Source organism: Ovis aries, chromosome 18 (genome assembly GCF_016772045.2).
Source record: "Ovis aries strain OAR_USU_Benz2616 breed Rambouillet chromosome 18, ARS-UI_Ramb_v3.0, whole genome shotgun sequence".
Classification (NCBI taxonomy): Eukaryota; Metazoa; Chordata; class Mammalia; order Artiodactyla; family Bovidae; genus Ovis; species Ovis aries.
The window spans coordinates 57,010,900-57,033,309 of NC_056071.1; the positions used below are offsets into that span (position 1 = coordinate 57,010,900).

Consider the following 22,410-nt stretch of genomic DNA (forward strand, 5'->3'; position numbering starts at 1 on the left):
ACAGCCAATATTTTATAATAATTGTAAATGGAGTGTAATTTTTAAAATTTTTATTAAAATATTTTACTTAAAAATAAACTACAAAATAAAAATATTTAAAAAAATCTAATGAGGTGAAATGGCAAACAGAGAAACAACAGATAAATGGGCACAGTGGCTGCAGGTAAAGATCGTTGCTTTGAAGAGACAGCGGGACAGTAGGATTTGGAGTGACTTTGGGGAGAGGCTGGGCAAAGCTTTTCCCATGGGTGTCCCCAAAGACCTCCCTACGGAGGCCAATTTGAGGAGAGACCTGCACAAAAAAGGAACCCACCTTGGAGGAGTTCTCAAGCAGGGGCAATAGGGCATTCAAAGGCCCTGGGGTATGGCCGAGCTTAGTGTGTTGGTGGAACAGAAAGAAGGGCAGGGAGGCCGGACTGGAATAAGTGAAGGGGAGGCTGGTGGGAGGTGAGACAGGAAAGGAAGTGAGGCTGGGCCATTGGTGCCTCCTGGGTCATCAGAAGGACTCCGGGTACCATCTTGCATGAAACATGAGGCCTGTGGACCTTGGAGCATTAGAACCTCCTCTTCCCCAGACATCCATGGGCAGGGAAGTCTGCAGACTCCTTGGGAGCAAGGAATGTGCCTGGTATAGTGTCCCAGGGCCCTGCATTGCAGGGGACTTAGTGAGGACTGGGGGGATGCGGGCTGCCTGGCCTTCAGGCTCCTCCCCACACACCCAGCTCATGCCTGTATCATCTCTCATCCCATGTAAGTGCCTCCTTCCCTTAGCCAGGCTTCAGGGCCTCGTCTCCAGGGCTCTCATCATCCCTGTCTGCTCTGGCCATGCTCCCTTTATCTGTATCCAAAGGAGGGGCACCTGGATGGGACCTGTTGGAAATTGGGCGTCTTTCATCTCTTTTATTCTAGATTCTATTCTACTTTTATTTTTTTTAATTTTTAAAAAATGTATTTACTTTAATTGGAGGCTAATTACTTTACAATATTGTAGTGGTTTTTGCCATACATTGACATGAATCTATTTTAATGCAACTACCTTATAGATGTGAGACAAACAGAGTAACACTGTGTACCTATTACATGCCAAGCAGGTCATGCGCATGACTTACTTTATGCCTAACCACAGCCCTATGGGGTAGGTGTCCCCACCAATAAGTGAGGAATTTGAGGCTAAGAGAGCCAAGGGACTTGTGCCCCCAGCAATTTAGAAATGGAGGTGAGCTTCAGCCCCTGGGGACCACTGTGCTTCCAGAAGCCTCTTGGGATCTGGAGATACTGTCTGGCTTCAGAAGCCTCTGTTCAGATGTCTCATCTCCAGAGGGAAACTGTCCCCCTCTCTCTCTGACAGTTTCCTTAGCTCTGCTTCACCCTCTAGGAAGTTGTTCACTCTCTTTGACCCGCTGATGGCCTTCCATCACTCTCTTCCATCTCCTCCTCCTGCTTTGCCATGCTTTTGTTACCTCAGCCCCATCCCAGCAAACGACAGCAGCGTGGCCCCGTGACTCCTTGATGGAGAGGGCAGACGGAATGAACACTGCCACCCACCCAACCGGGTTCGGACCCTGCCGCGATCCTCATGGGCCTTATTAAGTCTTGATTTCCTCCAAACAGTTGGAATCGGTCAGCTGATCTCCAAGCTGGCCTTGGTGGCGACCCCTTGGAAAATGTGGTGAGGGCTGACGAAGCTCAAGACACAATTAAAGGACCCCCAGGTGGGCCCACGGGGAGCTGATGCGAGAACCTCTTTGGGCTCAGTGAGTCAGGCTCTGAGATGCGAGGGGAGTGGGGAGGCATGGGTGCAGGGCAGACGAACAAGTAGGAGACAGGAAACCCCGAAACCCCAGGTAGCAATACTGTCACCTGGAAAAGTGAGCCCAGCCAAGATCATCCTTGTCTGGTAAAAACCTAACAGAGACAATAAAATGAGGGCAATGGGCATGCTGGAGCTAACAGTTCAAAGGTTTATCAGTCTCAGGATTTTGAAGGATGAGGGAACTAAGACAAAAAACAAAAAGCCCTCACAATTACGCCTTTCATAGGGAGAACACGATGATGTTGCCTAATCTGCTGCCCAGTTCTTCAGTGAGTCGTGGCAGGTGTCGGCTCTTCCAAGTTTAGGAAACACATCCCCATCCTTTACCTGGGGAAATACATCCTCCGGTGATGCAAGGGAGCATTATTACTCCTGTTCACGGATGAAAGAACTCGCAGCTCGGGTGAGAGATGGACTCAGCCAGGCTGAGCCGTGGCGAAGATGGAAGTCAGGATATGTTGGTGTGTCTGGCTTCAAATACTCCACAGAGGAAAGGTGAGCATGGAAGCAGTATCCATGAAGACAGTGTGCCTGCATGAAGCAACCTGGGCAAAAGTCGGCAGACATGTGCCCAGCATCTCCTCAAAGAGATGCAGGGCAATTTAGGCGAGCCAAGTGCTCTCCATCTTGCAAACAGAAGATGAAATCGCAAAACTCGTCTACACCTGCTACTCTTCAGAAGCACTGTCCATGTTTTCTAGGATGTCCTAAATGCATCTTGATATTTGTTTATCTGTTTTACAGTAAATCAATTCAGAGGGCTTATGATTTACAAGAAAAGTCTTCTTTAATGGAATCTTTTGCTCCCAGGCTTCTGATCATTTATTCTGGGATCAGCAAAAGGCTGAATTTCTGATTATCTGGTTCTGCACTCTTAGCAGACATGACTAGTTGATTCTAGGACTCTTATCTGCTGAGTATGGCACTTCTCAACCCAGTTGTCTGGGCAGCGTTAGTATCTGATCAGGAGGCAGTGTCAAAATGCAGCTATAGCTATTGCCCATCTTCAGATGTGGAGGGGCTGATTCAATCCAGTTCAGCCAACTTTTCCTGAGAACTTCTGTGGATGCAGGGAGAGAGACAAAGAAATCAGACCCTCTGCCCTCAAGCATAAGTGCTTATAAACCCTCATCACAGTTTTCACCTCATCTTATCACCACATCCCAAAACCATGCTGGGAAGCCACCCACACAATTAAACTCTCCCTCGGTGTCCTCAGTTTACTCATCTATAAACTGGGGCTTCTCAACCTCGGCACAGTTGACATTCTGGGCTGGATCATTCCTGGTCGGGGAGGCTGTCCCGTGCACCCTAAAGTGTTCAGCCGTGTCTCTGGTCTCTGCCCACTAGGTGGCAGTATCAGCCTCTCCACTGGGACAATCCAATGTCTCACAGGTTCTCTGGGGGGCAAAATCCAACGCCGGCCCCACAGTTCAGAACCGGGGCACTAAAGCCCCTTTCAGCATCAGATTCTCAGAGTAACTCAGATCGGAGAAGAAAGCAGCAACCACAGAGGCCTGGGAAGGATTTTTTGCGCCATCTGCTGGCGACTAGAAACCTTGTCATTGCTGAGCCTGGTGAGCCGCCCTGCAGACGACCAGATGCAAACATCCCTGAGAGGTGGACGCTCTGAGGCTCAGCCTGGGGAAAGTGCTGGAAAAGAAAAAGGAGAATGTAAGACTCGTGTCTGTGCTTTGTGTAAGATTCACAAATTAGAGCAGAAACCAAGGCTGACTGGGTCCTTGGTGAGGAGCTGTCGGCTTCTCTCCCACTGTGTTTCTCAGTGGGAGCGATGTTGCCTCCTGGGGGACATTTGACAATGTCTGGGGAAGTCTGGGGTTATCACAACTGGGGGGGAGCATGATAACTGGCATCTAGTGGGTAGAGACTGGGGTGCTGCTAAACATCCTTCATGGCACAGGATAGCACCCCCACCCCTCCCCCCAGGAAAGAATAACTCAGCCCTGAATGCCAATAGTGTTGTGTTGAGAAATTCCATTCTAAACAAATCACTGAGCTTTCTAGAGTGTTCCTTGCCTCCTGGGGCAGACTGGGCCTGAGTGCTCATAGATACATTCCAATGCACACCTGCGGAGTGTGGAGAAATGCACAGACTTCATGGGAACTGCATTTGGAATAAGGTATGGTAGCAGGGTTAGAGGGGGTTGGAACAAGGGCAGACTTGCTTTAAACCCAGCCAGCAGGGTTGTTTTCCCTCCTTATGAAGCAAGCCATCCACCTGCAGCACATTTACCTGACAGTTCCTACAGACCCAGCCCTGGGCTGAGTGGACAAGTGAGTTGGTCACCCAGGTTGGCATTTCTGAGGAAAGAAACACTGTCCTTGAACATTGGCTCGGCCACTTTCTCACCAGTGAGTTGAGGAAAGGATTTGACCTCTGGAGACCTCAGTTTCCTCATCTGTAAAATGGGCATAATACCAGCAGTACTAAGCTTTCACAGTAGTTGGGCTCATTTGAAGGAAGTCAGCAGGGGAGGAAGGAGCTGGGCAGTGGCACCGTCAGCTCACCCTCAGGACTGGAACTGCCCTCGGCGCCATCAGCTCAGCTTCCAGGCCTTCACGAGGGGGTGAACGTCGCTGCCCTGAGGGTGACTCAGCTACTCTCTGCCTTGGCTGCTCCTGCCTCTGCCCTCCCACCTTAATGCACTCTGTGCCTCCCTGAGCAAGGGGCTCTCACCAGTCAATCAATCATTGGCCGGGATCTGGGCTTCCCAGTGACCCCTCCAAGGCCTGTGGCCACCCCTAAGGCCTATGCCCCGACCCAGGCCTGTAGCCCCTGTCGGAGGGGGTGAGCTGCAGGTGAGATTCCCCACCCAAAGCCAGGGCAGGGAAGTCAATGACACATAGTAGGGTCACTCTCAGTGGGGCTGAGGTCATAGGTGCCTCAGCACCTATGCAGGAGAACGTGGCCACACACCTGCCATCAAGGTCAAGATGATGCCGTCAGTGCAGGGAGAGCCAGGTGAAGAGCAGAGTGCTGGTTTCTGGAAAGGAAGGCGGCACACAGGGAGCATGGCCGGTCCCCACTGAAGGGCATGGGATGACCAGGTGTCAGTGTTTGAGCCGAGCTTGGAGATTCACAAGGCTCTTTTCTGCTTCCTTTTCCAGCTGATCCTCGGAAAATCCTCTGTGGTTGGAAGGACAGCCTTCTTTTCCAGATGCGGACGCTGAGGCTCAGCCCTCAGGGAAGGAAATCCCTGCCCCTGGAGGTTATAAACAGCAAGTGCCAAGGCCAGGCCAGATGGCAGGTCTGTCTGATTGCAAGCTTGGCACAGCACAGTTGCCTGGACCCTAGGTCACCTGGGAGGGCAGATGGAGGTGTCCCCACCTCAGCCTGGAACGTCCCCTCCACTGCCCGGAGACCTGGCACGTTAGCTAAGGGGGAGCACAGGCTGCAACTTGGCTGTTACAGGGGCATCCAGGGCAGGGCTGTGACATCCAGGGGCAGGGGATTGCCTGAATAAATGCTGGTAGACCCTGCATGTATGTATGGTCAACCGTCAGTCATGTCCAACTCTTAGCCACCCCATGAACTGTAGCCCACCAGGTTCCTCTGTCCAAGGAATTTTCCAGGAAAGAACACTGGAATGGGTTGCCATTTCCTACTCCAAGGGATCTTCCTGATCTCAGGATGGATCTCGAATCTCTTGTGTCTCCTGCACTAGCAAGCAAACCCTTTACCACTGTGCCACCTGGGATTCCCGGCAGACCCCGAAGAGGGGATATTATGGATGTTTGGCAGAATGCTTAAGTGTGGAGGATGACATGGTCTAATGCTGGCTGGAGAGGGAAGGGCAGGAAACCCCATGTGTTAGATTGAAGCATCGACTATATGAATTTCTGGCACCTGGCCATTGTTGACCTAAACATCCACGGTGATATGAAGGAGTGTCTAGAAGAGGCATCTCCAGCTTGGCACTGGGGGCTGAGTGGTGGGATCAGGGAAGAGAGGGGGCTGTGGATGAGCAGGAGCTAGCATTCCAGGATGTGGGACAACAGCGTGAGTAAGACGAGGAAGCCAGCATGGCACTGATGCGTCTCGGCCTGACCCTTATCTGGACACAGCGGGCTGGACCCGGAGCACCCCAACGTTCCTGTTTATCGTCCTCCCCAGCCTGGACGTGGGACAGGCCTGAGCACAGAGCCCTCCTTCTCTCCCAGTGGACCCGAGGGAGGCGGCTCCTAAACCCCCTATTCTGGCCATCCAGACAGCCCTTCTCCTCTGCATCCTGGGAGGAAGGAGGAAGGGTGTGTAGGCTGTGAGAGCTGGAGCTGTTCCCCAGGGAGAAGCTGGGGTTTGCTTTAGGGAGGGACCAGCATCCTTGCGCGTGTGAGCAATGAAAATTCTACCCTTGTGACTTTGGTCTCTAGGAAACTCAGCAGCAAATAGCCTAGTGAAAACTTCTAACTCATAAATATGCACTTGCTGTGACTTTCCAGCTGTGGCGTTCTGTTTCTGTTAATTTACTGTGTCTTTGATAATATCTTGAAATCAGGTAGGGCAAGCCCTCCAGGTTTGTTGTTTTTTTATCACGGCTTTGATCAGCATTCTGACTTTATTTACATTTCTCCTGATGGTGAGTCTAATTTTTTAATTTTTAACTTTTAAATTTGAATCTAGGGAAGGTCCCTTAAGCCAGTCTCAAATCCTTTAACAAGCTGAATGAAACATAAACCTTTTTTTTTTTTTTTTCCTCCCAGGAACGTAGGATTGGAAAAGGCCTTGAAGATCTATTGGCACCAAGGTCATTGCAAACTGGCAGCAAACAGGCTGAACCAGTACAAGCTGAACTGTTTGGTGTGGACAGATTTATAAAACTTATTTACATTAGAGACCCGCATTTTAAAATTGGGATGACTCCTTGCTTTGTTGTTAGTTGCTCAGTTGTGTTTGACTCTTTGCGATCCCATGGATTGTAGCCCACCAGGCTCCTCTGTCCATGGACTTCTTCAGATAAGAATACTGGAGTGGGTTGCCATTTCCTTCTCCAGGGGCTCTTCCCAACCCAGGGATCGAACCTGGGTCTGCTGCATTGCAGGCAGATTCTTTACTATGTGAGCCAAAATCGAGACAGGTCACATTAAAAAAAAAGAAAGAAAGAAAGAAAGAAAGAAATCCAGATTTACAACTCTCTTGGGACAATCAGAAGGTCCACTGGGGCTGTCAGAAGGTCAGACACCAGGTTCATCTAGACCTTCAACAAATGTTTATGAAGTTAGACCAAAAAGGAGGCTGAATGCTGAAGAACTGATGCTTTCAAACTGTGGTTTTTGAGAAGACTCTTGAGCGTCCCTTGGACTGCTGGGAGATCAAACCAGTCAATCCTAAAGGAAATCAACCCTGAATATTCATTGGAAGGACTAATGCCAAAGCTGAAGCTCCAATACTTGGGCCACTGATGCAAATAGCCAACTCATTGGAAAAGATCCTGATGCTGGGAAAGATTAAGGGCAGGAGGAGAAGGGGATGACAGAGGATGAGATGGTTAGATAGTATCACTGATTCAATGGACATGAGTCTGAGCAAACTCCGGGAGATGGTGAAGGACAGGGAAGCCTACTGTGCTGCAGTCCATGGGGTCGCAAATAGTCAGACATGACTGATTGGCTGAACAACAAAAATCTGCTATGTGGTAGACGCAGACCTGGGCACTGAGAATGTCTCACGGTGCTTCTGAAACTTGCTTCATTGTCCTGTTAACAGCCTGGTCCTTGAGAAGGTCCAATGTGCAGCCGTTACTGCTCTGGCCACCTTCATTTACAGAGGGGGAAACTGAGGCCGGAGAAGGAAAGGAACCTGCTGAAGGCCACCCAGAGACCCCTGACCATCAAAGAACTGGCACCCAGCTCTCCAGTACCCATTCCCAGCTACACAGCCCTCCTCTCGGCCTCTAGCTGGGGAGCCTGTTACTTCCACGCCTCCCCGCTCCAGTTCCTGTTATCCGCATGTCCTCAGCAGCACCAGCGGCTCCCGCTGCCCAGGTCTCAAAGGCAACTGACTAATTAGAACCCACAAAGACTTCTATCTGAGTGACTTTGCAGCCTCTTTCGGGTTCTTGCTTTTTTTTTTTTTTAACTCACTGTGAGTTAAAAAGCATTGTGTACACCCAATCCATCCATGCCTGCGCTGAAAGCAGTGATCAGAACTGACGCAGAGTTCATGGTCAGCTAGCTGCCTCTCCTGTGTTTGGTTCTGCTCATGCACCTGCAGGAGGCTGGTGCCCTTGCCGGCTGGTTCTCCTCCGCCTGCCCCGGCTCCCTCTGCAGGGTTTCTATGGTGAGTGAGGAGTGAGGAGGAGGGACACCACTTTCTTTTCCAGAAGATGTCTGTGGCAACAGGAGCCGTGGGTGCAGATCCCCCTGGGGTGTCTCAGATGCCCCATCGCCTGCCTCATCAGTGATGTCCTGAGTGACTTGGGCTTCCCCCTCTCCCCTCGGCCTGGACTCCCAGCCATGCTTGTTTGCATGCTTGTCCCTTCTCCTCATCCACGTCTTGGCTCAAATGTTACCTCCTCAGGGTGGGCTGCCCTGACCAGCCACCCCCCAATCAGTCTGTATCTCCCCCCGACACATTCCTTCCAACAGTGATTGTGATCTGATAGTCTATTAATTATGTGTTTATTTATGCCCCCTTCATCATCTGGACTGGGGCATGCATTCCATGAGAACGGGGACTTTGTCCTCCCCAAAGCCCAACTCCCAGAGCCTTGCACAGCACTGGGCACACAGTAGGTGCTCAGTAAATGACTGATGACCTGGTGAATGGACTTGTGCCTCCTCTCCAGCCTCCGCCTTCCTCACTCTTGAGAACAGCGCCTGTCCTGTGTGGTGTCTTGCTACTTAACGTCTGTCAGGTGACCTGTGCTTTTAGAGTCCTTCTTAGAAAAAAAAAGAAAAAAGATCTGCTCTAAAAAAAACCCTAAGTCTGGACTGTTTGGAAGATTCACAGTCACATTACAAATCACCCAGAATCTCAGTCGTTGAAAGCAGCGATCACTCTCTCACTTACTTGAAGGCTGGTGGGTGGGGAATTCAGGCAGAGTCTTGCCGGGCAGTTTTTCTGCTCTATGGGGTGCTGGCTGAAGTCATTCACTCCGCTGTGTGCACAGCTGTGTGTACAGTGTGGCTGTTCGGGGCTGAGAGGCCCTGAGGCTTCACTGGCGTTTCTGGTGCCCCGTGCGCCTCCCTGTGACCTCCCTTCCCCTCCCTCCCTCCCTCCCTATTTGGTTCCATTGCGCTTCCTCCCAGCATGGCTGCCCCAGGTCAGCCTCCTTACCCAGCAGCTGGCGTCCAAGAAGGAGTCTACCAGCATGTGAAAGCAGAAGCTGCTGATTGCAAGGCTCAGCCTCAGAAGTTCACACAGCATCGCTTCTCCTCCAAATTATTAAGACAAGTCACAGGGAGAAGCTCTGATTCTGGCGGAGGGAAGGAAAATAGTCTCTACCTCTTGAGTGAAAGAGCAGCACAGACTTTGCAGCCACGTCTGCACGATCACTTATAAAAGCCTGTCCTCCTTTACCTCACAATCCTTAACAGTCCTAAATGCTGAGACCCAGGTGGTTGTGAGCTAAGGAGTGCAAAGGGGCCTAAAGTCAAGACTGTGTGTCCCCCCTGCCTTTGGTTAGAGCTGTGCAGAGCCAGCAGGGCTCATAGACAGGAGGGAGGGAGACAGAGTCTGAAGGACTCAGTTGGCCCTTCAAGAGCAGAAATCCAGATCTCCTCCCTTCCTTCTTGTCCAGAATGACTTTGACCTTCTGAAATTACCTGCTCAGGATCAGATAGAAAAGCCTCATGGCTAAGATGATACCTGCTCTGCCCAGTCAGAGAGAAAAGCCTAATGTCTTAGAATCAAACCAAAGCAGGATCAAGCTAAATGCCTCCTCCTCCGTGAAGCCTGCCCTGTCTCTCCTTTCCAATCCCTTGCTCTGTGGCTCATGGACTTGCCTAGGGCGGCCTCACACTGTCGCTGCTTGTGGTCAAACCTTGTCTCCTGCTTTCCGAAGGCCAAGGTGGTCCCTTGGGCACCTGTGTGTCCCCCATGCCAGCTCTCCCACCCTCCCCCATCCCCATCATTCACGCCCTGATCCTTGGGCACAGTGGGGTCTTTGCACCCATCATCATCCCACGATTCATTCTTCCACAGAACATGTTTTCATAGTGTTCACCTGTCTGAAACGCTGTTCCCTGCCCCAACCTCTCTCCTCTAACTTGGTAACTCCTCATTCATATCAGCTCTGATGTCCCTTCCCTGGGAATCCCTTCCTAACCCTCGTCTCCACCTACGACCAGTAAGTAAGTCCCTGTACAGTCAGTCCAAACTCCTGAACTTACCCTTCACAACTATATGCTACAGTGCATGGATCCAGCCAGTGAGAATGTAACAGTGTTGCTCCTGATAGCAGGAGCGCAGTAAGCAGCTGGATAAATGAATGAATGAATTCAGAGACAGGCTGAAATCTCCCCCCTGAGCCTCTGATAGTTTCTATTTCCCTTCCAACCTGTAGTCAAGTCTGAGCTCAGGAGAGGGTGTGTGGTGGTATGGACAGTGCTGTGTGTATATTTTTCTGAGCACAATTCTGCAATTTACTTGCCTTGAGCCGGTTCTGCTGCTGCTGCTAAGTCACTTCAGTCGTGTCCGACTCTGTGCGACCCCATAGATGGCAGCCCGCCAGGCTCCCCCATCCCTGGGATTCTCCAGGCAAGAACACTGGAGTGGGTTGCCATTTCCTTCTCCAATGCATGAAAGTGAAAAGTGAAAGTGAAGTCACTCAGTCCTGTCCGACTCTTAGCGACCCCATGGACTGCAGCCCACCAGGCTCCTATCCCCCTCTATAAAAGAAAATGTTTGGCTAGATGAGCTAGATTTAACATTCTTTTAGAATAGCAGAGGGTGTGCTTTCCCAACCACAAAAGCCACCTTTTTTTCACCCAAACTCCCAGGGTGAGGGTTTTGGGAATACCTGACATCAGAGGAGATGCCTGTGCCATTAAGAAATAGTAGTGAGCCCTCTGGTGGTGAAATATTAAACTGCAGGGAAGTCACACACTGACCCCCATGGACTGTAGCCCACCAGGCTCCTCCGTCCATGGGATTTTCCAGGCAAGAATACTGGAGTGGGTGACCATTTCCTTTTCCACACACGTTTGGGAGTTGATTAAAAAGGCAGATGTCTGGATCCACTCTACACCACCCTCATGATTCTGATTCAAGAAACTTGGGGAAAATCTGATTCTCTTCTTTCAACAAGTGTCCCTCTTGTGGAGGACCTCAGGGCCACATTTGAACAATGTTAGTCTTTGGAAAAAGGCAACCACTTCCTTTCTGATGTCAATAGTTAGAAGTGGAAGTTGCCATCTTGGGCTTTGGAGGCAGAGATGCCAGGTTTCAGATCCCAGCTCTCCCACTTACTAGCTGTGTGACCTCGAGCAAGACAGGTAACCTCTCTGAGCCTCCACTCCACCCCACCACTGCAGAAAGGGAAGAGGAAAACCGACATGGAGCTGGGCACACGCTAGGATGCCATCCGATTCCCTCCTATGAGCCTTCCCAACAGTAAGCACTCCTAATTTGTCAGATGAGGAAAGTGAGGTTCAGAGAGGTGGAGTGACCTGCCCAAGGTCACACAGCACAGTGATAGCAGAGCGTGTCTAACACCCAAACACAACCTCTGTCCAGAGCATTACAGGGGCAGGTGTCAGGACCCAAAGGGCAGTCACTGTGTGCAGTGGGGTCAGGCTACCTGTCCCTCCAGCTGTAGCCAAGCACATGCTGACCCCTGGAAGCTGTTGCATCAACCTCTAACTCATTGCAGAAGGCAGACCAAGTAGCAGAAACCCAGACTGTGGACTAGCGAAGAGCAAATCATTTATTTTCACATGCCTGAGCCCGAATATCAATAAGCATCTTTCCTTCATTCATTTCCCCGGTGAATATTGCCGGCGCCCCTACTGTATGCCATGCCCTGTCCTAGTGCTTGGGTTAGAGCAGTGAACAGAACTGGAGCTGATGTTCCAGCAGAGTGACAGTCTGTCCACGTAGAGAAAGATCAGTTCAGAGTGCAAATCCTACCTTGGAATCTGAGCTAGCAACTTCTCTGGGCAAGTTTTCTTATGGGATAGTATTGTGTGTGTGTGTATGTGTGAGAGAGAGAGAGAGAGTGAAGTGACATAAGAATGTGTCTTATCTGGCACATCAAGTTCCTCTCTCATCCTGCTGTTGATGCCTTATTGTGGTGGTAATTTGGGCACATCCCTGAAACCTTCTGAGCCTAACAGCAGAGCTGGGATTTGGGCCCTGGGCCAGCTGGGTCCAGGCCCATGCTGGGACCTGTCCTGCCCAGCCCAGGGCTCCCGGCCCTGTCTCACTGCTCTATACTGGTGTATAGTCCACTCAGTTCCGCCAAGTACCTGGAGACCCATTCAGGAAAGGCTATTGGAGGAAGCCTGCATGGTCTAGGGCATCTCATTCAGGACTCCGAGGGCCACATCACTCCCTAAATGGTGTGAGGAACAGCCAGGCATCACCCCTACCTACAGCTGTCCCAGAATGATTCAAGGGTGCTGGGGCTCCCTCTTTACTGCTCCCTGTTTACTGGAGAGACAGCAGCTTCAGTTCCATGATTAGAGAGGAAGTGTGAGACTGGATTCCTGGGCCAAGGAGGTGTCTGTTCTCACCCTTGCTCCTGGGATGCAATGTCCTTGCCATCTACCGTGTGATATCTCAGTGGGCTACATTGCAAAAACATGCAGCTATAAAGCTGGCAGTGAAGTGAGTGAAGTCGCTCAGTTGTGTCTGACTCTTTGTGACCCCATCGACTGTAGCATCCCAGGCTCCTCCATCCATGGGATTTTCCAGGCAAGAGTACTGGAGTGGGGTGCCATTTCTTCCTTCAAGGGATCTTCCTGACCCAGGGATCAAACCCAGGTCTCCTGCGTTACAGGCAGACGCTTTACTGTCTGAGCCTCCAGGGAAGCTAGCAGGCTCCTCTGGAAATCTCCTAGTCCAGGATTGCATTTTGGAGGCTGCAGGCAGGGTTTAGCCTCCAGATGGGTCTCACCTGGCTGCAGAGGGATGACTCCAGTTCTTCCTGTCCACTATTCCCCACTTTGTCACGCTGGAAGCTGCCTTCCCAGGTTCTAGAAGGCCCTGGAGTTTGTTGCCTCTGGTCTGGCTCAGCTCTTCATTTGCAGGGGGTGGGGATAAGACTGAAGTGGTAGCGCAGGGCAACAGACACCAGGAGAAGGGGATGGTTAGACTTAAGCTCACAGGGCAACTGAGAGGCAGAATGAAGACTAGGCCCACTAAGGGCTTCCCCTGACCTGCAGGGAAAAGCTTGTAACAGGCAAACCTCAACATGTAACGCAAACTGGGAGGGGTGAACTCTCTTGGGGCCCCAGCAAGGATGGCAGGTTCTCCTAGGGGGAGGTGAGCCAACTCTCAATGAGGTTTCTCTGTTTTGAGATTCCATGCTCTACCCATGGGTCTGTTCATTAATAATTACCTGATAGGGGAGGTGGTAGGTGGGGGCAAAGAGGCTTCTCTGATCTTCCTGGGCTTGATAAACCCAAGCCACATCCCAGGGTCACCTCTAGAGCTGAGACAGCTGCCTTGGGGCCACTCCAGGATTGACTGCACTGTGAGTAACCCTATAAGGGCAGCAATGGAGATGATAAAGAGAAGATGACGAATCGTCCTGGATTGCCCAGGACTGAACGTTCTGGAACAAAACTTTTAGTGTCTGGGGTGAAACTAGGACAGTCCTGGGTGAACTGGGACCACTGATCACCCTCAGTAGAGGTGACGAAGGCTAGAGAGCCCCTTACATATGATTGCACCCTCCTCTTTGTGGCCCTGGGTGGGGGGACTTGTGCTCAGACTCAGAACAACCTTCTCCAGCCACACAGCTGGGGACCCAGATCTTCTGGCTCCAGGTGCTTTTGAAAAGCTCCTGCCAGAGGGGAATTCTGTGTAATCTCACCGCGAAGCTGGGAGAGTGTGTGAGAAGAAGGGAGGGGTGTCACGAGCGCCCCCCAGTGAGCACAGCAAACTGAGCAGATGAGCCAGTGACTGTGTGGTCCCCACAGCCAAAGATATTTGCTATCTGGCTCTTTGAAGAAAAGAGTTTTCTGACCTCTGGTCTCAGAAAAAGATAACAGAGATTTGAATAAGGGTCATAGCGGTAGAGGGGCTGAGAGACTGAATGAGGTGGGAGTGGAAGGAAGGCCAGACAGGTAATAAAGGGTGACAACCGGGTTTGGAGGCTGATAACGAGATAATGGTAGGGATGTGTGATGGAGCAGAGAAGATCTGGTGGAGAAAATCTAGCATCCTGTTTGGGGCAGGTTAAGTTCATTAGGCAAAGGGACCAATTTTAGTCCTGAGATTTTGGACAAATCATGTTCTGAGCATCAGTGATTTCATCTGTACAGTGATGTTAAGAATACCAATTCTGTTTACCTCTACATGGATAAGAGGGTCAAACAAAATAGCATAAAAGTGATTTTGCAAACTAAAGAATACCACAGATGTTTGTGGAGTCAATGCTAGCATAGCCCTTGATTAGCGGCTTTGATGTGATGGGTCACTGGGTTAAGGAAATAAACTCATATGGTACAAGACAACCCAGGCTGAGTCCAGAGCCCTATGTTCTAGCTAAGATATTAACTAGTTTGATGACTTGGTTGAGACACTTTGGGCTGAGATCAGGTGCATTCAGAGTGGTCTGGCTGTAGACAAGACCCTTTGGGAGCCTCTGTTACCCCGTCTCTGCAATGAGAATGGAGTCTAGTACCATGCAGAGCTCACAGAGACGGGAAAGGAAATGAGCTGGTGGACAAGGAGCCCTGTGCTTTGTAAATCTGAAGTCTGGCTATAGGATGCCAGGGCATCTCATGCATGGAGGTGCTGGGTGTTTGCTCGTCCCCCTCAAGCTAGTCTGTAGGAGCAGAGGGACCACTTTCATCCTGGGGCCCTGCCCTCTGACAGCCTTCTCTGAGGGGTGGGATGTTCCACTGAGGAGCTTCCTGGGCGCGTTCTTTTCTCCTACAAACCTGAGAGCACAGAAGATGCATCTGGCCAGCTTCCTGCTCCTCCTTCTGGCTGGACGCCTAGTCCTTTCTCAAGGTCAGCTGCATTTCATGCACTACGGCCAGGGTCATGCCCACCACCCCCGTCAGGCTCCCAGCACAGGTGAAGGCTTCTCTAGCCTCAAGATCACCCCAGGCAACACCACCTTTGCCCTCTGCTTCCACCACCTGTTGGCTTTCCAAGCCCCCAGGGGCAGTATCTTCACCCCTCTGAGCATCTCCGCAGGCTAGCTGTGCTGTCCTTGGAGGTCAGCTCACACAGCAGGACTCAGATCCTGGAGGGTCTGAGCTTCAACCTTACACAGGTATCAGAGTTCGTCAACCACCAAGGCTTCCAGAACCTTCTGCACACTCTCCACCTCCCAGGCAACAGGCTATAGATATGCATGGGCAATGCCTTGTTCCTGAGCCCTGAGAAACTGCTTCTTCTGAGATTCCTCAAGGATTGTGCAACCTTCTGTGAGTCTAGACTCTTCTGCACCAACTTCAAAGACTCTGTGATCATGACCCAGCTGATCAACCACCACAATAGGGAGGAAACTCAGGGGAAGGTTGTGAATTTGGTTAGCAAGCTCAATGCCAATAGTATGATGATGCTGGTGAATTACATGTACTTCAAAGGTCAGTGTGTTGGTGAATCCCACGTCTTCCCTTTCCCCCTAACTTATTGAGTCTCACATGTCAAAGAGAAACCCATCAAAACAGAAAGTGGATGGATTGAGTCTGATACATTGAGCAGCCTTCAGGAAATTTAACGTTAGAGCATCAGATATTTAAGTTTGTATAATATTAAGATTTCCATCCCTTCATACTTTTAGACAGGTTTTCTTACTTATTTTTTTAATAACAGCAATGTATGTGTGACAAACATCTTCTGAATTCATATCAATGCTTTACCCCTTACCAAGAGTGCAAATCCAGCAGGCTGTTTGCTTGAAGTGAGGATATGAGTCCCTGCTTCAAGTTTTGTTTCTAAGGATCAAATGATGTCACATATTTATATGTTCCTTAGAGGAGGGCCTGAAGGGATTGGCAAGCTTTAGGTCCCAGCCAAATCCAACAGACCACTTGTTGTGTAAATAAAGATTTATTGGTACACAGCCACACCCACTCATTTACGTATTATCTCTGACTGCCTTTGCAAGACAGAGATCAACTGTTGCTACTGAGACAGAATGACCAGTAAAGCATAAAATGTTTACTTTCTGAGCCATTGCAAAAGAAGGTTGCAGATCTCTGAGCATTAGACATGCTCAATAAATATAGCATTTGTAATTACTCTAATGACAATAATTTTGAAGACCTTTAAAAATACATAAAAGTATAAAAACATAATACAAAGTATAAAAATACATGGAAGTATTAAAGGAAAAATAGAAGTTGTCCATAATCTTGCCTTCATGAGCGAACCAGCATTATTGAGCCTAATTCCTTCCAGTCGTTTATTTATACACATATGTTGATAGAGTTGAAATCACAGGGGGGACAGTTTCAGTGTGTATCACTTAGGGTGCCATCCAGGGAGCAGAGTGACTGTAAGTGTTAAGAGAAAGAGGATTGTCCTAGGAATTAGACCTGCAGTATTTGTGGGAGGGACTAGGGAAGTGAAGGTCTGGAGGAAGATTGTGGAGGGACAAAGAAAAAGGCACTGGAGCTGGTGGGCAAGTTGGAACTTCTCTGGAAGTCCAGCCACCAGATCGGTTCCACATAGGGGCAGCTTGGGAAGAGGCCCAGGCCGTGGTCTGGGGACACAGTTGGGCACCACAGAGGAGCTGGACATTGAACTTGGAGGACAGCATGGGTATCTGCAGCATACACCTCCTCTGGTCTGTCCATCATCTTGTCTGCCTTCAACGGGCTGTTTCACATTTGACTCCCAGTCTCATGCTGTGACCACCTTGAATCTACAGGAAACACAGTCTGGGAAACAGCCCCAGACTAACAATTCAGCCACACTGGTCATTGCTTGCATTTCACATGTAGAATTTTTACACATCATTGAAAATTAAAAAAAAAAAATTTAAATTCTGTAATAACTATAAATTCCCAGGAAGTTGCTGAGTTGTGCGGAGAGGTCCCATGTACCTTTCACTCAGGTTCCCTTGGATAATATCTTACATTTGCTGCCCTTGTTTAGTCACTCAGCTGTGTCTGACTATCTGCGATCCCATGGCCTGTAGCCAGCCAGGCTCTTCTGTCCATGGAATTTCCCAGGCAAGAATACTACAGTGAGTTGCCATTCCCTTCTCTAGGGGATCTTCCCAATCCAGGTGTTGAACCCACATCTGCATTGCAGGCAGATTGTTTACCACTGAGCCACCCAGGGAACATCTTACATAATTGTATACAGTTGCAAACCAGGAATTCATTTATAAAATTTTATTTTATTTATAAAAATAAATAAACTTTATTCAGATGTTATCAGTTTTCACATGCACTCGTGTGTGTGTATTTTTACACTATTGAAAAACTTATTTAGATCTCATTTCAGTGGCTGTACAATATTCTATTAACTCCATTCAATTGGAAAAAATAATATAATTTACATGTATAATATACACTATCACCACACCCAAATCTCTGGCCAGAAATAATGAAGTTTTTGATGCTCTCTTCCCGTAACCTTCTTTCCAATTGGGTTAGTGCTCGTGGCACAAAGCAAAAGGCTCTCCAGAAATAGAAGGGAAATAGCCTGCCCTCTGACACGTTTACCCATCACTTTGGGGATATAAATGTAGCCCCAAGCCCTCAGTCTAGGTCACATGGTGTGGAGAGTAGAATGACTGTGGCTTATCTTCAAAAATGAAAAGTACCTAGAAGAAAACAAACCAGAGATGTGCAGCGTCTTTGTAGATAAAATTATATTGAGAGATACTGACGTGGGCAAATGAAAAAAAAAAAGTATACTGAATTTAGGAATAGGGAGACTTGATGTGCTAAAGATGTCAGCCCCCCACCAACTGATCTAAATTTTTTATGTAATCCCAACAGTTTTGGGGGTAAATTTTTGTTTGTTTTTGGCTGTACTGGGTCTTCACTGCTGTGCACAGGCTTCCTTTAGTTGCCGTAGGTGAGGGCTGCCCTCTGGTTGGGGTGCACAGGCTTCTCTTTGTTGCTGAGCGTGGATGGTAGTGTGCGAGGGCTTCTGTGTTCCCTGCATTGGCCGATGGATTCTTAACCACTGGACCACTAGGGAAGTCCCTCCTAACAGCTTTTTAAAAGATTATTTTTGGTGCCAGTTAACAAGCTGATTCTAAAATGTATGTGAGAGAGCAAAGGGCTAAAAAGGGAGAACCTGCCTGCTGGGGAGCAAGACCGGTTATAATCTATATTAATTTAGACTGTGTGGTACAGGTAGACCAAGGGGACAGAATAGAAAGGCTGGAATAGAACCCAGAAGTGGCCCCTTGGATATACAAACATCTGATATTTGACAAAGCCTGCATGATAGAATGTTGAGAAAAAGGATAGATTTTTTTTTTTAAGTTGTGTAGGGATAGTACCCTCATGGGGGGAAAAAAATGATTTTGTATACCTCCCTCCTACTGATAGTAAGCATTCATTCCAGGTGACGTAAAGTTCTAAATGCGAAAGGTAAGAGCAAAGCTTGTAGATGGTGGAGGGAAGTATCTTCAGGACCTGGAGGTGGGAAAATGTCTCTAAGCAGGACACAGAGATCTAACCATAAAGGAAAAAACTGATACGCTCACCGTTAAAGTGGAGAATTTCAGTCACCAAAGCACACCATTATGAAAGTGAAAAGACAAGTCAGGGAGGAAGAAAACACTGACAACATACAGAATTGATAGACAACTAGTGTTCAGAGAGCTGCAAATCACTAAGAAACAGCCCTATAGAAATATGGGTCAAAAACGTGACCTGGCACCAAGCTAAAATCAAATAAACAACCCCCTACCAAAACTAAGAAAAAACTTCCACGTGCTTGTGTTAAGTTGCTTTAGTCATGTCTGACTCTGTGCAACCCTATGGACTGCCAGGCTCCTCTGTCCATGGGATTCTCCAGGCAAGAGTACTGGAGTGGGTTGCCATGCCCTCCTCCAGCGCATCTTCCTGATCCAGGGATTGAACCCGCATCTCTTACATCTGCCTGCACTGGCAGGCGGGTTCTTTACCACTAGCGCCACCAGTTGATCCATAAACACAAAAGAGTACTCAATCTTACTTTAAACTGAGTAAGGCCATGTCTGAACCACAATGAGCTACCACTTCACAATACCAGGTTGACAAAATGAAGTCCAGCAATTTCAAGTAATGGGTGAAGACACGAAAAGATCTTGTTGGGTATCCTCTTGGATCTCTTTAGAAGCTTTCTGAGCCCCTAGATCCATGCCCCAGGCAGGTCCAGTGTTGAACTGATGGGATGGTAAGATAAGGGCCTGGAGTGATGGTTGGGAGGATGTGTTTCTTGGATGGAGCATGGGATTGTTGGTGCACAGATGCCTGGTACCCTCTTCCCTTCTTCCCTCCAGCTCTGTGGGAGAAACCATTCATCCCTTTCTTGACCGCTCCCCACAACTTCTGTGTTGATGAGGACACCACCGTCAAGGTGCCTACGATGCTGCAGGATACCCAGCACCACTGGTACCTTCACGACAGGTACTTGCCCTGCCTGGTGCTGTGGACGGATTACCAAGGAAACACAGCAACCCTCTTTATCCTTCCTAACCAAGGGAAGATGGAGCAGGTGGAAGAGGTTTTGACTCCCAAGATGCTAACAAGATGGAGCAACTTGCTCCAGAAGAGGTAATCCATCAGGGCATGGTGCAGGCTGAGTCTTCACTGTGAACCCTTCCAACAAGAGCCAGTGCCCCAAATTGGCAGAGCACCAGATTATGGAAGAAGTCTTACTTTCTCCAAGACTTTCCATGGGTTTCCTTAAATAAGGATTGCCAATATTGTATCTAAATTTTGCCCTCATCAGTGAAAAGAGAACCAGACTAGGAGTTAGGAATCCTGGGTTTAGATGTAGCCCTTATACTACCCACTCCAGTATTCTTGCCTGGGAAATCCCGTGGATGGAGGAGGCTGGTGGGCTACCGTCCATGGGGTCGCATAAGAGTCAGACAGAACTAAATAACAACAACTTGTACTGCACACGCCCAGGAGGAAGTGACACCGGCTCTCTGAGGGTCCACATTGTGCAATGAATGAATAGATTTCTGGTCACGATGCCGACCATTCTGCTACAGAGGCATTGAGGAAAACCCCACCTACCCACCCCAGGAAGTAGCAAGGAAGCTTTCACATCACCCTGAGGCTATGAGGAAGAAAAGTCTTCAAACACACATGAAAAAAGGACCTCAGGCCAAGGCCATATTGGGGTGGGAAACTCACACAACTCATGTGGTAGAGGAATTCTATCCAAAGAAGTCACCGGTTTAGAACAAGTGAAAACCATGGGGTCCCATCAGTTTAGTCGCTCCGTTGTGTCTTACTCTTTGAGACCCCATGGACTGCAGCACGCCAGACTTCCTGTCCATCACCAACTCCTGGAGCCTGCTCACACTCATGTCCATCAAGTCGGTGATGCCATCCAACCATCTCATCCTCTGTCATCCCTTTCTCCTTCTGCCCTCAATCTTTCCCAGCATCAGGGTCTTTTCCAATGAGTCAGTTCTTTGTATCAGGTGGCCAAAGTATTGGAGTTTCAGCTTCAGCATCAGTCCTTCCAATGAATATTCAGGACTGATTTTGGCCCCATCAGAGACAAAGGCAAAACTGCCACATGAGGAGACGTGTATCCCCTGACATGTGTGCAGAAAACTACCTCTGCTTAGAAGAGCTGCCAAAGGAAGGAGGCCCTGCAGATGGCTGACCCTGGGGTCAAAGGAGCCTGGCTTTAAGTCACCGGGAGCACTCACTGAGGGCATGGCACAGAACTTGATGGAGTGAGGGCAGGGAGCGAGTACTCTTGAGAAGAGCCAAGCCCAGATGGGACCCCTGGCTAGTTCAAGAGTCCAGTGTTTTAACCCACTGCCTCTTTCAGCCATTTTTACAGGAAGCTCAAGTTGTATCTCCCCAAGTTCTGGCTCTTGTAGATTAGATCAGATTTTGCCCAAGCTGGGCATCACAGACCTGTTCTTGCAGCGGGCTGACTTGTCTGGCATCACATAACAGCTAAACCTGCAGGTGCCCAAGGTAAGTCATCCATAGGTATCAACCCCTGGAGACCTTGGTGGGGGTTGGGGGGGGGACTTTTACCTCTTGGAAGGTGCTGGGTGCTCTCCCAGCCACCATATGAAGTCTCAGAGCCCGAGTTTTACTCAATAATCCCTGGGCATAGGGAGCCAAGAAGTAGCCCACCATGTGCTTGGGTATGGTTCTCGATGCTGGGAATCCAGGGCCACTAGGCCCCTGCCCTCAGAGAGCGGTCCCAGTCAAGTCATAGATGGTGGCAACAAGAGTGATAAACGCAGAGACAGAAACAGAGGAAGGATGCAGATGAGGCTGTGTTGTTCCATGCATTTCTTAGGTGCAAAAAGGGACCCATAACCTCAGTTACGTAAGATAAAGTTGTGCTAGAGGGTACAGTCTTGGGTTTGAGAGTTCAAGTTTCAGTTCTGCCTCTTATGAAACACTGAAAAGTTACCCACCCTCTGGATTTACCTTCCTCATCTGTAAAACAGAGATAAGAACTTGACACCACAGGATGGTTAAGCAGATTTAAAAGAGCATAGACACATAGCTGTATGCAATCGCTGTTGTACAAATAAGGGATCATTAGCTCAGTGACCTTCCCCTTGGTGTAGAAATCCCTGCTGTGTTATCCCAACAAGTGGCTCTGGTCTTGAGTGGTCTCTGGTCCCTGCAGGCTTCCCTAAGCCCTGACTCATGCCCTCTCAGGCTTCCCTGGTGGCCCAAATGGTAAAGAAGCTGCCTGCAATGCCCTGGGTCAGGAAGATCCCTGGAGAAGGGCATGGCTACCCACTCCAGTGTTCTTGCCTAGAAAATCCCATGGACAGAGGGAGCCTGGCAGGCTACAGTCCATGGGGTCACAAAGTGTTGGACATGACTGAGCGACTAACACACACATGCTCTCTCAGAGCTAACACTAGTCATTTCCCTTTCAGAGTTTCCACAAGGCTGTCCTGGAGGTGGATGAAGTTGGCACTCAGGCTGCAGGGGCCACCAGCAGTTTTGTCACCTTTTGGCCCTGGGACAACCACCAAGCCCTTTGGTTTAACCAGCTCTTCCTTGTGGTGATCTTTTCCACCAATGCCCAGAGCATCTTCTTTCTGGGAAAAGTGGTCAACCCCACAAAACCATAGCCCTCCCAGGGCTGGCTTGTCTGTTACAAGCAGGAGGACATAGCCTGGAGGGCTAGGTGTGAGAAGCTCTGCGCTTGGAGTGGAGGATGCAGAAGATGCTGAGGATCCGGGGCAGAAGTTGTTGGTGAAGGATGTGGGTGGTATCTGACGGGTGTGGACTGGACACCCAGCTCCTTAGGGCTGTGTCACCCCAGACACAGA

General features: G+C 49.3%; 1 protein-coding gene across 1 annotated transcript; it reads left to right on the forward strand.

Annotated features, from left to right (window-relative positions):
- The first annotated feature begins 14,890 nt into the window (after nt 1–14,890).
- SERPINA4 (serpin family A member 4) lies at nt 14,891–22,209 on the forward strand. The gene is given in 6 exon segments (XM_015102035.3): nt 14,891–15,146; nt 15,149–15,541; nt 19,411–19,684; nt 20,928–20,966; nt 20,968–21,079; nt 22,012–22,209. Coding segments are annotated over 6 exon segments (1,263 nt in total). The 5' UTR covers nt 14,891–14,899.
- The last annotated feature ends 201 nt before the right edge of the window (nt 22,210–22,410 follow it).